Raw genomic sequence first — 17039 nt, forward strand, 5'->3', positions numbered from 1 at the left:
TATGTAATTATTGTTGATGTATTCTGTATGAAAATGTGGCTAAGAATCAATCAGGCCCTTTTTTCACGTGTCTTTGCTGACGATGTCATTGTGATGTCATCAGGGATATATATATATAATAGATAGTTTATAATAGAAGGTGTGCGTCATGAACGGGCTGATGAAGGCGGGGAGGGTCTAATGATGGGCCGCTATGAAGCTGCATTATGGGAAACGTAGGATGCTGAGTGGTCAGAACTACAAGTGAGGCTGTCTCTGAGTCGGCTGCTTTGCTTTTTTTTTTTTGAAAAAAAAAATAATGTTCTGTTTCTTTGCCTGTTCGTCTGCATTTGGTTTTGTGCAGTTCTCAGTGCCTAACCTCCCTTTTTACAGCCCCCCCCCAAAAAAAGAAACTTTGAACAGAATAAAAACTTCAGACGGCTGGAACTGTTCGTGCTGAATGGTCCAAAAAACGAATAAGCGCAGCTCAACTCAGGTCCACATTCTCTATCCAGCTTCTTTTCATCCTTTTCTTCCCTCTCGTATGCCTTTGGCTATAGAGTTAGCACAATCAAAAGCAGCCATCAGCTTTTTTTTTCTTTTTTCCCAGCCTCAATAAGATCCTTACAGCGGCGCACTTTTCTCTCGAGGCACGCAGACGCCTCTTTTCTTTCTCTGTGTACATGTCGCACATCATTAAAAACAGTCTGCCACGGTGCTCTCTGCGCCGCGACGATGTTCTCATTAAATGCTTAGGTGTGTGATTGATTATCTCGTCCCGGTACAATTTAGGATCAAACCCGTTTGTGGTCAAGGATCGGCCCTGACGGACCTTTGACAAAGATGGAGAGAAAGAGAGTGTGGAAGAAATGAAAAAGGAACGCAGTATAGAATGGCAGATGAATAGGGAAGCAGTTGCAATGCTCCAGACTGCAGGGCTGTTTTGTTGTACGGAGGGCTTATTCCTTATTGAATGTGACCTCATTTCAAACACTGAATTCCCATCATCCCCTTTCGGCGCAGCTGTTGCACACAGTCTTGCCAGGATAAGGGAGAAACAGAAACTGATACCGAGTAAAGGCTCCTTACAGAACCCGACTTTGGACAAAAGGGTCAGAGGCTCAGGAGTAGCCGTTTGAAAAGTTTCCTGGGAGCTCCCGAGTTCAGAGCCGGGGGAGGTTGTGTAATGGCCACTCCAGTCTCTCTGCCTTGGAGGAAGTTTTTGGGATTTGTTTTTCCTCACATCCTCCTTAAACCTCCACTGATCGCATGAGCCGCCGCGGACGGAGCAAGGAACATCGTCTTGTGTAGAGTTTTTGCGAGAGTTATTAAAAGATGAGAGACGGGGGGGGGGGGGACGTGGGATCGGTGCTGCTCGGTGAACCGGTGCACCGGTTAGACCACAAATGTGATCCGTGGGAGGAATTCAGCTGGAGAGATACGTTAAAGGGTTTCAGACTTTCTGCATTTGGACATAATTAAAAACATTTCATCCTCTGTGGCGGCCCATTCCCATAGTTGCGTCACTTTATTCTCATACCCCCCCCCCGTCCCCCGTCCCCCGTCCCCCCTCCAAAAGAAAAAGATATTTGCTTCAGCTAAGTTGTATTTGATTGATGTTGAATGACATCACTGCATTTGGTTAGGACATGTTTGGATAGATGCAATACAGCGTTTCGCTGCCATATATGCATGCTGTTCAGAAACATGTGGCAAACACACACACACACACACACACACACACACACACACACACACACACACACACACACACACACACCAGCTCCCTATGCAGCCCGGGGATCCTTCTGAGCCTTTTCCCTCTTGTTCTCTCTTGCTCTTTTTCTATCAATCTCTGTTCCTTCCCCTTCCTCTCGTCCTTTTAAATCTCTCACTTCTGCTACTGTTCCACCCCACTTCACCTCAGCATAAGGGTAATATGCACACACTCCTTTAAGTCAAATGGCTCCGCCGCTGCAGGTCTGCTCATGTACAATATGTTGATCCATTCATCTTACACAATCGGCTTGAAGGCGAAACGTCCTCAGATCTGGGGCATGGCTTGTGTTTCTATCGATCTATCATCTCGTTGAAGACTCACTTTGTGTGCGTCTGTTTGTGTCATCGTCCGTCACTTGTTCCGTGTTCTGGTGTAACTCCGCTCTGTTTGCTGAAAGCTTTTTTTGTCTCACACTCTGGTGCTCAACTCTGATGCAAAACAACACCGTTGGACCCCGGACAGAGTTCTTCATAATTCAGTCAGCCTTAGATTCCCCTGACTTGACCTACTTTCAGGACTTGCCTGTTCTGCATGTGATAATAATGCACGCAGATGTTCTCCCTCATCTCTATTTGTTTGTATGCCTTCATTTTTTCCCCCCATGGGTCACAGAGTGTGAGACCAACGTCTCTGCCGATTGTTTGCTTGTTTATTCTCATGCATGACTTGTAGCTGTTGTCCAGGGGGGTCTCATGACTTCTTGTTTCTCGTGGTTTCCAGGGAGACATCCAGCAGCTAATGATTGTAGCAGACCATCGTGCTGCATACGACTACTGTGAGCACTACAGCCCTGATTGTGAAGTGCCCGCCCCCGACCAGCCTCAGAACCAGGAGCCCAACCCAGATGAATATGTGAGTAACAAGACCTTTCTTTAAAACGAGGTTCCTCGAAACTCAGAGCTCACGGTGCGGCCATTACGTCGCCCATAACTAGAGGTGATTCTGGTGGATTTTTTTTGCATACAGGACATTGTAGAAACCAAAGCAAGAGTGGTCTCATGGCTGACTTTACTCGAGGAAGTTCATTCCCTTAATCCATAATTGCCTGTAATGCTCAAATCAGATCTCGGTTGGATCCTGTGCTGGAAAGAGCCTCTTGCTTATTCAAGAACGCTGCACTCTGCCAGAGGAAAGTGCTGACTGGGAAGAACAGGGTTATCAGGCTATGCAGTTAGTTAATAATGTTCAGGAATGATGTGGTGCCTGCCTAAGCCTGCATCCCTGCACCACGCCATTTTCTGCACTGAATACCAGCACACATGCATGCTGATTAAAGGTGTGTCAGAGAAGCGTTAAAAGAGGGAACAGGAAGTCCTTCCTCTTCATCTTTTCCTTGCCCCGGGGGCCTGTCAGTAATGCCTGCAAGGTACACAAAAAACTTGACCTGTTTTTTTTTGTTTTTTTTTTCTTTGCTAAAGATGTGTGACAGATTCATTAGGGAAGCACTGGAAAAAGTAATTTGTCATTCAGTCGTAACAAGTTGCAACAGGGAGATGCAGCGCGAGTAGAAGGCATTCCTGCGTGCTGCTGATCGATGGCCAGTCTGTCGCACATATATCAGCCAGACCCAGCGGCAAACAGAGCAGTGGATCATGTTTGGAAATCATGTTTTTTTGTTGTTTTTTTTAAAATTGATAGTTCTTTTTTCTCTCTCTCAGTCATACTCCCGCTCAGTGTGAGTGTCATGTTTCTCTCCATCAGAACACAGAGGAGGACAACTACTATTATGAATACCCTTACTATGAGGACGAGGTTGGCAAGCCTTTGGATTCAACATCTGATACCGAGACGGCCGCAGAAGAAGAAGTCAAGGTAGTCTACCAATAAGTGTTTCGCCACGAATGTATACGTCGCGTAGCAATGCGAATGCAAATCGTACAAATGCGCCAAAGTAAACCACGTGTGTTGTCTGTGCCTTACAGGCGACAGATGGAGACAGAGTGGTGACCACGGTGGAGGAGGTTCTGAGGGGCGCTGATGCCATCGGCGGCAAAGAGTTGACCGGCTCGTCCAGCTCGTCCTCTGGCACGTCCTCCAGCTCCTCGGCGAGCTCTTCGGGTACCGCCGGCGGCGGAGAGGAGACCAGCCCTTACGACGGCTACGACGGCTACGGCAACTACGACGGCTACTACGACGAGTCCACGCCGTCGCCCGGCGGGGACACCTCTCGACGCGTCACCATCACCAGCACCAGCATTGGCACCGGGGGTGAGCTGGATCTGGGTGCAGGCGGAAAGATTGACTTGGGCACAGGGACTGCAATCGACAGAAAGGTCATCGCCGGTGGAGGAGGAGGATCTTCGATATCCATCATCACCAATAACACATCAGTACGTAGACGTTAATTGCACCGACACCCTCACTTAATTGTTGTTTGCTTTGGACCGGTAGGTCTAACAGGTGTATTGATGAGCTGTTAAAAACATTTTAAGTCCTGTTCTTTACTTCGTTACATACTCTGTGCTGCCTGGAATTATGCGTGGGAGATGTAAGCAGGGGCTTCTTTTGGACCCATCCTCTTGTTATAATCTACCAATCCACATGGGGGAAGCAAAGCCAATGGATGAACAGATAAATAGCTTTACAAAAATCTCCATCACTTTTTGGAAAAAAATGGTACACAATAGAATAATGAAGTCGATTTAACAGAAAATAAATCGCAGCTATTTTGATGATCGATAAAAAGTCATTTTTCAAATTCCTTCGTCTAAATATGTGATAGAACAGGCGACGTCTTCAGGCAACACATTTAAAGACGTCACCTTGGGCTTCAGGAATTTGAGAAACAGCATTTCTCTGTATTTTCTGACATTTTGTAGAGCAAACTTTTTCAATTATAATGTGCAAATTTATTTATAATGAAAATAATCCTTATTTGCAACTCTAGTCCGCTTAGTGTACGTTTTAATAGCTCCGCAATGCAAAGTAATATTTTTTTCTTGTGTATTATTTGTTTACACAGGAAGTTACCACCACTTCATTGACTTTAATTGTGTTTTTATAGGGAGGAAGTTCCTACGATGACTACGGCAGTGAATACGACTATGACTTGGACGGCAAATCTACCACTGGTTTGGGCGGGTGGCGGCAGCAGCAGTACAATCCACCTTGGAGGCGGAGGCGGCGGCGGCGGCAGCAGCAGTACAGTCCACCTTGGAGGCGGCGGCGGCGGCAGCAGCAGTACAGTCCACCTTGGAGGCGGAGGAGGCAGCAGCAGCAGTACAGTCCACCTTGGAGGTGGAGGAGGCAGCAGCAGCAGTTCTACCATCACCATCGGGGGCGGCTCTGCCGGAGGCGGCTCTTCGTCCGCAGGAGGATCATCCAGAGGGGGATCGGCCAGCGCCGGCACCGGAGCAGGGGGATCCATCGCCACCGGAACGGGCGGGGGCGTGGAAGGCGAGGGCGAATACTCGGATTTGGAGCATGGGTTCAAGGAGGAGTCCCTCACTGACTACGGCGACCTTGATGTCTACGGGGACTACGGGGACCTGGACCTGGAATACGGCGACAAAGATGGCAAAAATCTGCCTGCTGAGACCGATCAGTATTTCGGACAGGTGAAAACTAATGGAAGGACATACTGGCAAAAGACATGGTTCTATAAGATGAGGATGTCATGATGATGGCGTTGAAGCGGAGGGGTTGGCTGATTGTGTGTGTGTGTGTGTGTGTGTGTGTGTGTGTTTGGTGTGCAGGTCGACGGAGCTCGTGGCGAGAAGGGACAGAAGGGAGAGCCTGCTGTTATTGAGCCTGTGAGTATCACTATTTGAACAACATACTTCAGCAACAGATGTAGGCCGCGTGCTCTTGTGTGCACACGGGTTTGTGTGCGTGGATGTTTATATTTGCCAGTACATATGTATGATCCACATCCAAACAACAATCAAGCTCTCTCACTTCGGAATGAGAATCCTAAAAGGCCTAAAACACATCAGGGCCCTTTCTCACAGTGTCCTTAAAGCAAGGCCTCGCTCCTTCTGGTCATCAGACCTAACAGCTAAACATTTGGAGGACGGACATGCAGGGATTGTCAGTAATCTCTAAACACAGTGTGGGTAGTGTGTAAACACAGGTGGAGATGGAGGGAGGGAAAAGGATAGAGGAAGAACAAAAGGGAGCGAGAAAGCTTTTTCTAGCCTCTCTGCCAAAAAAAAACTAAGCTCATTTTAAACACAAACAGGGTAAATACATCCAACCTTTATTCAGATGCTCACACGGTATTTACAGGTGAGGACGACTGCTTTGATTTCTGTGCAAAGACACGTGCAGACACAGACGGACTTTATATCTCTCACACAGCTACAGCTGTTTCGCTTCAAACAAATGTCACTGAGCTCCGCTAAGTATACACCGCTCTGTGACTGAGTATCTTCATGTTTATATGTGTGAGAGCAGAGAGGAGTGTGTGTGTGTGTGTGTGTGTGTGTGTGTGTGTGTGTGTGTGTGTGTGTGTGTGTCTTAGAGTCCACTTCCCTAGATGACCGCTTGTGTATGTGTGACTGTAAAGCATGTTCCTGGACCAAATTTGTGTACACATCACCACCCAGCATGTCATTTCCTCTTGTAAACACGCAAAAAAAGTGGGTTATCACACAAAAAAAACACACACCTACACACACACACACACACACACACACACACACACACACACACACACACACACACACACACTTTTTTCCCCCCAAGGTCTAGCAGCTCTTCCCATCACGCACACACCGCAGGCGAGACACGGGCGTAACCTGGGGACTGTCAAAGATCAACTGCAGTGATTTTTATGATGAAACACGTTGAGCGAGTACAGCTTGGGGTTTGATGGAAAACACCACAAACTTCAAATGAGTTACGATAATGTGTGGGTTTCTGTCCTCGTGACAAAAAAAAAAAAAAAAAGGTTTAAATGTCACCACAAGAGCAACCAAACAAAACAATATCTCTGGGGCCCGAAGAGCTGCAGCGATGCATCTGTGAGTCGTCCACACCGGACCGAGGTGACTCTCTGTTTTCAGCTATGGCAGAAATGCCCTTCAGTGACTCTTGTCGAATATATGTTGAAGCATAGAGGCATGTATAAACCGGCTTTGTATCGCGTCCATGAGCAAATATTTCATCTGACAGTGTAAATTAATAATTATCACTTTAATTTCATCAGTAATCCCCTCGGCTCGTCCGGGTAGGAGAGCGCCTTTGGGCGTCTTTGCCTTTCTGGCTCTGCAGTCACTCACCCTGCATAGACTAATTGCAAGCGTAGCTAAATGCTAAATTAGCTAAAGGACTTTTGAGACGTGGAAACTTGATAGGCAGGTGTGTCGGGACATGCACTCGTGTACACTTACCTCCTTTAACCAAAGCCCCGTGCTGATGAACAAAGAATACGCCCGCGGGTGCGTCTGCACGCCGAGAGAGATCGTTGCGCACAGATCACAGATATGTGTGGCCATGAGATAGACTCTTGCGGTAACTGATGATATCTGTGCTTGTGTGTTTCAGGGAATGTTAGTGGAGGGTCCGCCTGGGCCTGAAGGGCCAACAGTAAGTCTCTCCTTCTTTATTTTCCTTATGCTGTATAGCCTCTGTTCTGTATAGTAAAGCTGATAACGGTTTACCCAGTCTTCTAGTCCGTGCATGCTACGTCCTGTGGATAATAAAAAGAAAAAAAAAAGTTGTGCTTTGCTGTGAAAATCCCCCCCCAGCTGCCTGATTCGTAATGCAAAGGGAGCGGCCAAAACAGTTCCCCCGAAGAGATATGGACTTGCCCAGATGTTGAAGAACTTAATTATTTATCTAGGACGGTTCTTTCAGACACCGTTGCTCTTGACACCCTGCCGACGGAGTCCCACAGAGGGGCGGCCATTCAAGCGTTGAGCTATAGACAAACGAAGAGCGCCTCGCTCTGGATTTACTACTCAACAAGCTGTCCCATATTGCCTCATGCATTCCTTTCTCCCATGTGTGACCACTTTGCGCAAGATAAAGGCGAGAACTTGTAGGCCGAGCAAATATGACTGTTTCTTTGTGATGCATTATGCGCGTGTGATTGTGTGTAAAACGAGATCTTTGTGCTTAACTTAGGGTCTCCCCGGACCCCCAGGTTCTTCTGGCTCACCAGGCACTTCTGGAGATCCTGGAGAGAGGGTGTGTTTAAAGCTCTACATGTCACACAGATTTTCAAAGCTCTTAGAATACAGAAACTAACCACATTTCTGTCCCCCTGTGTGTGTGTGTGTGTGTGTACTCGTGTTTATGTGGTTTTCCACGGAAGGGTCCTCCGGGTCGTTCTGGTCTTCCCGGTGCTGACGGTCTGCCAGGAAGCCCTGGAACTGTGCTGATGCTGCCCGTAAGTAAAATGATCACATTTTCACGTTGTTGTTGTTCCCATGAGGCTTTACGTCCATGTCTGGACCTTGTTTAAAGCCAAGTGTGATGCATCCTTCTCTGTGTTATCAATAACTCTGACATGTGGTTCACAGTGTAGAGGAATGAAGGGGGTTTCCTTTGAAGCCATTTTTGATATGTAAATATGTGCTTTAGCAGCCCCTTGTGGTATGCTCAGTAACTTAGACGGCCTTCTTCTCTATCACTTGGAGTGCTCGCTCAGTTGTGTTTATTCCATGAACTATCTGCATATGTAAGGGCCTTTTTCTCCCGACTAGCGCCACATTCTTTCGCCAACATTTGAGACGTCCTATCGCGTGTCCTTCCAGGAAGTCGTCCAGCTGTAGACGGGAAGCAAAGCAGTGCAGTTCTCCGTGTAGCTTCAGCTGCATCTAATGGCTTTCAACCATCGCAGCTACGCAGCCACGCTATCGACTACCTTTCTGACTCCCCCCCCCCCCCCTCTTTGTACTTGCACGATGTCTGATACAGCCGCTGATTAGTTGTACAGATGTGAGGTTGTGGTTTTCACAGAGCTTGTCTGGGTGAGCCATGAGGCAAGCTCCGTCTGGACAGGAACCCGAGTCAGTTCTGGTGTGTCCGCTGGCAGAAAGCGCCGCTCGAAATCCGATCCCTGAGCTCCTGGGGCTAATGGGAAACATGCATTGTTGTTCCGCCCCCCTCCTCTCACCAGAGGACTCTATGGCTCGGTGTGAAAAAAAGTGTGGCATCAACACAACAGGGTTGACTTGCGTGTCTTTGCTTTAAAACGGTCCGGTGACTGGAGATGCATCTTCTCTTTTATTTTCTGCGCTCGGCGTGCTCCACCGTGAGTCGGTGTTGTGTGAAAAAAAGAAAAATGATGTAGTTCCCATCGCAGTGCTTTTCTCCTCCCCTGAACATTTTGTTCAAGGTTCGATGATGCACAGGAATGTCAGTAAAGAATTGCATATTGGAGAAGGAAAGAAGATAAAGAGAGAGAGAGAGAGAGAGAGAGAGAGAGAGAGAGAGAGAGAGAGAGAGAGAGAGAGAGAGACAGAGAGAGAGAGAGAGAGAGAGAGAGAGAGAGAGAGAGAATCGAAGACAGACCAAAAGGCTCACAGATTGGCAGGAAGGAAACAAAAAAAAAAGCAAATAACTGCATGTATTTGATTGTGACTAAGATAGCAAAGGGAAGGGCCAATATTTAATCAAACTCAGCAAATCGAGTCAGAAGAAGGAAATGTGAAATTGTCACAATGCTTGTGAAAAGTTCTGGATGTATGTGGCTTGTTGTGGGTGAGCCGCAGCGGCTCTGATTCATCCCTGATGTTCTGAATCGACTGTTTGTATTTTGCCTCTTGGTAACAACGTTCCTGTGATGGTGAAATCCTGCATTGCTGTCGCTCCGCGTCTGTAAACCAAACCGACAGGGACGCTTGGCCCAAACCAAACCCGCGTTGCACCCGCGGTCCTGGATATCCACCTATGGTGCAATGCTGGAATATCACCACCAGATGCCAGTAGAATTCGAAGCTCGAAAGCCTGCAGAGGCGACGTCTGATGGTGCTGGTTTTGACAGCTGGAGGCAGATGCTTAGCTCAACATCTGCTGCAGAGTTTCAAGACGGGAATGTCGTATTAAAGCAATATTAAAGACATTGTCGGTTATAGGTTCAAAATCAAATATTCATGTTGCTGCAGTGGTCATTTCACATTTTTTGTCTGCAGCTGTTACTTTTGCCGGTGCCTCCCGTGTGCTGGTATCACCTTTGCTGCGGCTGATAGTGTCACAAAATCTGTGATTCCCTCCATAGTTCAGATTCAGCGCTGGAGGCGACTCTGGTCAGAAGGGACCTGCTGTGTCAGCGCAGGAGTCCCAGATGCAGGCCATCATGCAGCAGGCTAGGGTAACAGTTCACACACAAACAGACTGCAGTCGTCATTCTCCACCCGCCAAATGTGCCTCTCCTGTTGAAATAAGTCACAACTATTTCTTATTGTGTTGTAAATAAGTTTTTTGAATTTTATTTTTTGCCATAATTGCATGATATTTCTCTTTGTATCACATCATTGGTACTCCTCTATTATCGTCATTTATTTTCTTTATTTCATTTTATTACCCCGTCGTTGCTCACAAGCATGCATAATTCATGTACAATTTCACACACAGAACACATGAACACACACAAATACACTTACAACACACACACACACACAAATCCATGTTATCAGCTACATGTACAGCAGCCTACAATGATATACATATATGTATATATATATATTTTTTGTTTCCTCTTATTGCTTATTCTTTTTCCCTCCTGTGATCAGCTGGCTATGCGCGGCCCTACAGGTCCAATGGGTTTGACTGGCAGATCCGGCCCTCTGGTATGTGTTTCAAAGCACCTTTACGACAGACGCAGACTAAATATCAATAGAATAAAAAATAATCAACAGTTATAATACAGACAGTTTGTAGCCGAGTTGAAGACTTGACTCCATTAAAGCTTCTACTTTCTTTCCTCTCAGGGTCCTCCCGGTGTGTCAGGACTGAAGGGAGAGTCTGGAGAGGCAGGCCCTCAGGTAGGAGATTGTTTTAATTTAACAGAAACAACTAAGTCAAAGCAAACCCCATCTGAAAATGTGTTAACCTATTAATATTAACTGTTCAAATATTGTCGTATTGGATTAGATCAAACTCATTATTTTTGCAACCCTTTAATATTAAAGTGGTCTGCAGTGTTTCTTGTTTCAGTTTGATTATTCCAAGATGAGGATGTAAAGTTGAGTTTAATCGAAGTGTTTTCGTTTCAGGGACCACGTGGACCTTTGGGTACCCCTGGACCCTCCGGAAAGCCTGGCAGAAGGGTAAGTGCAGCGCAAACTGAGAACAGCGAAGACGTATTACTCGCCGACACGCATTTGGTCGTCGCTGTAGATTTTAAAAGCCAGGACTATCTAGTCTTCACAGCATCTTCACGAGGACGCGTGTTAACAGACGTGTTACGTAACTGTGTTCATTTTCACAGGGTCGCTCTGGAGCCGACGGTGCCAGGGGCATGCCGGGACAGTCTGGAACCAAGGTACCTTGCCCGCCACATTCATAATGCATTTTCAATGCGCCGCGTTTCATAATACCAGTTTAAAAAGCCTGATTTTTCTTCTCTCTTCAGGGAGACAGAGGGTTCGATGGACTGGCCGGACTTCCCGGCGAGAAAGGACACAGAGTAAGTTCTTTTGTGGCGCTATGAAAAGTGTGTTTTTTGGTACGTGTGTTGGATTGTTTTGACGCGTGCCGCTGTTCAAATCGAAATGTTTTGCTGTTATAGGGTGAATCTGGCCCGTCTGGACCTCCTGGTGGTCCTGGAGAGGACGGAGAAAGGGTAACAGAAAAAAAAAAATCACGATTTATCGTCTCTTTCTCTTTTGTGTGCGATGTTCCTCACCCCTTAGTCATTATCGTTATGCTGCAGGAAGTCAGATATATTACGTCTTCCTCTTACCAAAGTCACCTTCTTTTGTCAGCCCCAGAATTTTCACTCATCATTTAATATTTTTCTTCCTTTTTTTTATATCTCCGCACACCTTTATCTGCCTGTAATCTCCCTCACCGTCCTCATTACCCACAGCTGATGCAACCTGATCCACTCTTTTCCCCGGCTTTTTTTCTCTGTGCCTTCCTATTATCTCTCTCTCATAACACACACAAACACAAACACACACACACACACACACACACACACACACACACACACTTTCTGCCTGTTCCACACTCTGACCCGTTATCTCTCTCTTTCCCAGGGAGATGATGGAGAGATCGGACCCAGGGGACTTCCCGGTGAACCAGTGAGTGATCCCACGTATTACCATTCGGTCTTACACCGAGAGATTGAGATTGAGAGTTTTTGAGTTTGATAGAGCTGAGAGGGCCGGCGCTCGTCGTGTCCATTGTGTTGCCGAACAATTGAGGGATCTGATACATCATCTGCATACTGCAGCCGCTGTTCATATTCACATAAATTGAGGGGTTTTCGCAGCGTTATATGGCTGGAAAGTGAAGGTTGATGAGGCTTTGCTGGTGTTTCATCTGTACGAGAGGAGCTTTGGAGGCGGCTCACATCAAGCTTGTTATAATAGCCTCCCACTCTCTCAGGCAGGATATTCCCCCGCGGAGGAGGAGGAGGAGAAAGACAGGGAAAGAGAAACCAGCGAGAAAGGAGCCAGATAGCTGCTGTTGTGACTTATTTTGTCCACCAGGGTGTGCTCCATCGGTTTTGCATTGACAGCGACGCGACAACAGGTCTCGTTAGGTAACTGTAGCTATGAGGCAAAGCGCAGCGATTCAAAGCAATATGTTTGACAGGCATAGCTGTGGGGAATTAATGTGTAGTAAAGAGAGAGGGGGAAAAAAAAGCTTCAGCTTTCCATCACAGTCTGACTTGGTAGAATATCCTCAAGGACATTTGGGGCGTCAGGTTGTTTCCAGAAGTATGATTTTAATACCTGAGTGTTTAATAATTCATCAAGCCTTTCACAGGTGTGATATCCTTCTCAATCTCATTTTCCTCCTGTCTTTTTTTTTTTTTTCTCCCTCCCTAGGGGCCCCGTGGTTTGCTGGGTCCAAAAGGACCTCAGGGACCTCCAGGACCCCCTGTGAGTCCCCCGTGACCCTCCTCTCACCTTTTCATATCCACGCCGGTTGAATAGATTTACTGTTTAGTGAGCAGAATCGTGTTTTTTTATTTTACCTTCTCATAAAACAAAATCCACTGCAAACAACACCCACAGGGAAATATAACTCAATATATTTCAGACAGCATACACAAAGAGTAGCACACGGTATTGAGTTAAACTTCAGCGTTTCAGACAAATGTCTACAGCGAAGCTAAAGCCGAACGTTAATACTGTTTCAACTGATTTAATTTCACGTGGACAGTGCGCATCAATCAAGCAGCTTATTTTGCACTGATGTCCCTGCGCACGAAGTAGAGATATATCACATGCAATAAATCATAACCCTCAGAAAAAAGGCAAAGAAAGCTAAAAAAAAGAAAGAAAGTGTCGCTGAAATACTAACCCTTTTCAGTGTATTACAGATGTGCTGGCCTTCCTTCATGTGCGCTAAACATTTGTGTTCATCTCCAATGCTGTAGGGCGTTACTGGCATGGATGGCCACTCTGGACCCAAAGGAAACATAGTGAGTGACGCTGAAATTGATTGGAATGTTTTGCATCAGGAATTCTCCATTTCCCAAATGAAACAAAAAAACAAAAACACACACACACAACTGTCACAGACCGTCCTTCTTTTTATTCTATCCTCGGATCTGTGGTACACTCTCTCTTACGCTCACAGAACAAACACACACACACACACACAGTCAGAGTTTTGACGACTTTTGGGGACATTACATTGCTTTTACGTTTACTTCCTGGAAACTTATCCTAACCCTAACCACTAAGCCTGACCCTTAGCCTAACCTTAAACCAAGTCTCCACCCTAAAATGTAAATGATTTACGTTTCGGGGATGTGCAATTGTCCCCATTTTGTCCCCAAATTAAAGGCGAGTCCCCACAGTGTGACTGCGTAATCTGAGTTATGTCCCCACAAGATGGGTTGAGCACTCATCCTCACAAACACACACACACACACACACACACACGCCAGTACAATCAGAGGATACTTAGCGGCTAACGAAGAATAGCCCGGCCGTGTTTAGGTCCATTTGAGCAGTCCGCCACCGCCGGTTGGATCGTTCCAGGTCAATTTCTCGGTAGCGCCTGACCGTAATGAGAGAATACCTGGCTGAAACAGCTTGTCTGTTCTGTTGAGAATGTTCCAACTAGGTAGAAATGGAAGATCAACAGCTTCCCCAGACTCTTGGACCAGGGCCACGTAATTGATTGCCAGTTATCTGAGAGTGAGCGTGTGTTCGTGTTTGACCTGTCGTTAGGAAAGCAGGTGTGAGAATGTGTGAGTGTGTGTGTGTGTGTGTGTCCCGGGCAAGATATTGTGCTATTTGCCTCTTTAGGTATAACAATGTAATAATGCAGTGATGCACTGTTGGACAGCTCCTGATTTATATCGGTTGAGGGAAGCATTTAGTCTTTAATGGACCTTATGGAGCAACGGATTTCTCTTCCCTTTATGAGGGAGGTTTTAGTCAACTAAATTATTTAAAGTATTTAAATGAGATTTCTAAAATTAACTATTTTTTTTTCTTCAGGGACCTCAAGGAGAGCCAGGACCTCCTGGACAGCAAGGCAACCCAGGCACCCAGGTCAGTGATGAACAAGGTTGTCCGCGACGTTTGATTTTCTCTCATCCATCAAAATATGTTGTTCTGAGCATGTTCTGTCCTCTCCACAGGGACTTGCAGGGCCCCAAGGAGCCATCGGACCGCCAGGAGATAAGGTAAGATATCACATGTGTGTAACACGGCGTTTCTGCAACTCCACAGGAAAAGAGAAACCTGCCAGCTTGATAAAACGTTAATAAACGCTAGACCCGAAAATCTGTAAATTTTGCTAGAAGTCGTCTCATTCATTTGCATGAGCTGAAAGCCAAGTTGCTCTCATTCAGCTCCAAAATGCTTATCACACTATTATGCAAACGGCTCCCCCATCCCCAACGCGGGACGCAAATAGTGCCGAGTAGACAGATTTTAATCCTGATACATTTTAATCCAATTTCAGCTAAATCACATTTGCCTGTTTGTATGGAGGGTATCCAGTTTGTTGCCGAACAGCGTGAGAATGAATAATGTAGATATTACGTCTCTCCTGCTTAACAAATTAAATACTAGAAGACTGTGATGAAGCAAAAATATAATCAAATCAGGAATAGGTGAGCTGTTAGCATGACTTTTACGACACCTTTAACTTTTGACTGCTACGTGCCGTCTTACTCAGCGATGTCTTTTTTGTCCCAACGTCTTGTCTGTCTGTCTAGGGTCCTACAGGGAAGCCAGGCTTGCCGGGAATGCCAGGAGCCGACGGTCCACCGGTGAGTTCATACACACACACACCACACACACACACATCTGAAGAGACGTGAAACGGCTCCTCTTTATTCCCCCGCTCTGTCGTTTTGTTTTTTTATAATAACTGTGAAGAACAACACTTTCAAAAAAAAAAGCAGTACGTGGAATTTCAAAACGTTTAGCGACACACTGAGATGATTATTTGTCCGAAGCATATGTATGGTACAACACATTCACGCAGCTGTGTAACAGTTGAACAACCCGCCCACGCAAAACATCTCTGCACAGACGGCACCGGAGACACCTGCGCTAATGGCAGGGCCGGGGTTTGTCTTAGAAGGCCCCGGGCGTCACCTAAGAGACAGTGAAATATGAATAACTGTAGCGAAAGAAAAAAATACCCGTGGAGTCGGTGTAGCATACAAGGGGGTTTGGCGAAAAAGAGGAATTAGAGATGGAGGAGAGCGCACACCGTACAATGTCTCCTGGTCCTTAGAAATAGCTCTCCGCCATTGAGACACTGTGCTTATTTCTTGATTCATCCACGTCTTTGCCTCCTCCATCAACCGCAATATTGTCTCTCTCAATCTCAATGCTCCCTCCTTGCCCCCTCATCCCTGTCCTCCCTCGTATCTATTGTCTCCTCCATCCTCTCTCACATCGCTAAGAGCCCATCAGAGGCCTTTGCAGAAGCTCCTTTGTCTCACGAGAATGCAATCAATTTTCTTCTTCTTTTTACTGGACATCCGTATCAGACGTGTGTGTGTTTTTTTTTTTGCGTCCTCTGAATTTTGTGTTTGCGTACGGTTCGTGTGTAATGGTATTGTGAAGTCCCAAAACGGCAGTCTTGGCTTTTAGAGCCCAGTAATAGCCGGCAGTGCCTCTATATTACTTGATGCATTAAGGCTAAAAAGCCCAAATGAGATTGAACTCTAAAAGGCTCTTATTCCAATGTTCCACGTTGATACATCCTCCCATAGTTTTACAACTTAATCCCTCAGTTATAGGTGGGTGTTGTAGTATTTATGGTGGTAGTTATCCTGAGATCGGATTCAATAATGTTTCTCTTAATAATTCACAGGGTCACCCTGGAAAGGAGGGGCCTAATGGAGAGAAAGGACACCTGGTGAGGTTTCTTTCTTCCTCTCACTTCTGGAGATTACGATCGTTATTCCTCTGAATTTATTCCATCTTTTCTAGGTTTCTTTCCTCTCCCGTTGTCCTAGTTTAGACACATTTGCATACAACATTTTGCATAAATGTAGATAACATTAGCACTGTGTGTGTGTGTGTGTGTGTGTGTGTACTTGTAATTGTGTGTGTGCTACATGCTCTCGCTAAACATCTACCTCCCCAGGGCCCTGCTGGCCCTCAAGGACCCATTGGTTATCCTGGGCCCCGAGGCGTGAAGGTGAGATGATTATCGACCACTAATAGATCCATTTGTGATATCATTAGGTTGTGGTACCCTGCAATTAACAACTGTTATGGGCTAATAGTTGCCTGTTGTCTTATTAAAACGTTATTATTTCCAAGGTCGTTCCAAGTGTTATTTTGTAAAAAAAAAAAAAGCTGTAGTTTAACAAAATAAAAGCCTGAGCTGCCTAACTTCTAGGAACTGTCTGCTTTAGTCACAGAGACATGAAAACGATCTTAGTAACGAATAGATTAGGACAGGGAAAGTCATCTTTTCACATCTTACATCACTTTGCTCACGTAAAGGTTAGTCACAGGGGCTGACGACGGCTCAAGGCGCACAGCCCTTTATCGGCCGCCGATAAAACCAAGACGAATAAAGAAATCCCATCAAAAAAGTCTTGGCAAGAGGGCGTGACTGATCCAATCATTAAAAGCTTCCACTGAGAGAAGGGGATCGCACAAGTGGTTTGACTTTCGAGCTAAAAGTCCCCCGCTTACATGGGCCGGAGTCTGAAGTGTCTGAAGAG

The 17039-nt window shown here is 46.0% G+C and overlaps 1 protein-coding gene across 1 annotated transcript in view; it reads left to right on the forward strand.

Annotated features, from left to right (window-relative positions):
• The window catches only part of col5a1 (procollagen, type V, alpha 1), a 66374-nt gene that overhangs the window by 26142 nt on the left and 23193 nt on the right, over positions 1–17039 (forward strand). The window contains 24 exon segments of the mRNA XM_068706620.1: positions 2480–2611; positions 3461–3571; positions 3682–4089; positions 4764–4840; positions 4842–5316; positions 5455–5511; positions 7247–7288; positions 7829–7891; positions 8019–8093; positions 9927–10019; positions 10441–10497; positions 10639–10692; positions 10924–10977; positions 11139–11192; positions 11283–11336; positions 11439–11492; positions 11911–11955; positions 12709–12762; positions 13263–13307; positions 14338–14391; positions 14481–14525; positions 15063–15116; positions 16175–16219; positions 16451–16504. Coding sequence (XP_068562721.1) covers positions 2480–2611; positions 3461–3571; positions 3682–4089; positions 4764–4840; positions 4842–5316; positions 5455–5511; positions 7247–7288; positions 7829–7891; positions 8019–8093; positions 9927–10019; positions 10441–10497; positions 10639–10692; positions 10924–10977; positions 11139–11192; positions 11283–11336; positions 11439–11492; positions 11911–11955; positions 12709–12762; positions 13263–13307; positions 14338–14391; positions 14481–14525; positions 15063–15116; positions 16175–16219; positions 16451–16504 — 2256 coding nt within the window.

Source organism: Cebidichthys violaceus, unplaced genomic scaffold (genome assembly GCF_023349555.1).
Source record: "Cebidichthys violaceus isolate CVI_PGR_0920_01 unplaced genomic scaffold, fCebVio1.0.p SCAF_12, whole genome shotgun sequence".
Classification (NCBI taxonomy): Eukaryota; Metazoa; Chordata; class Actinopteri; order Perciformes; family Stichaeidae; genus Cebidichthys; species Cebidichthys violaceus.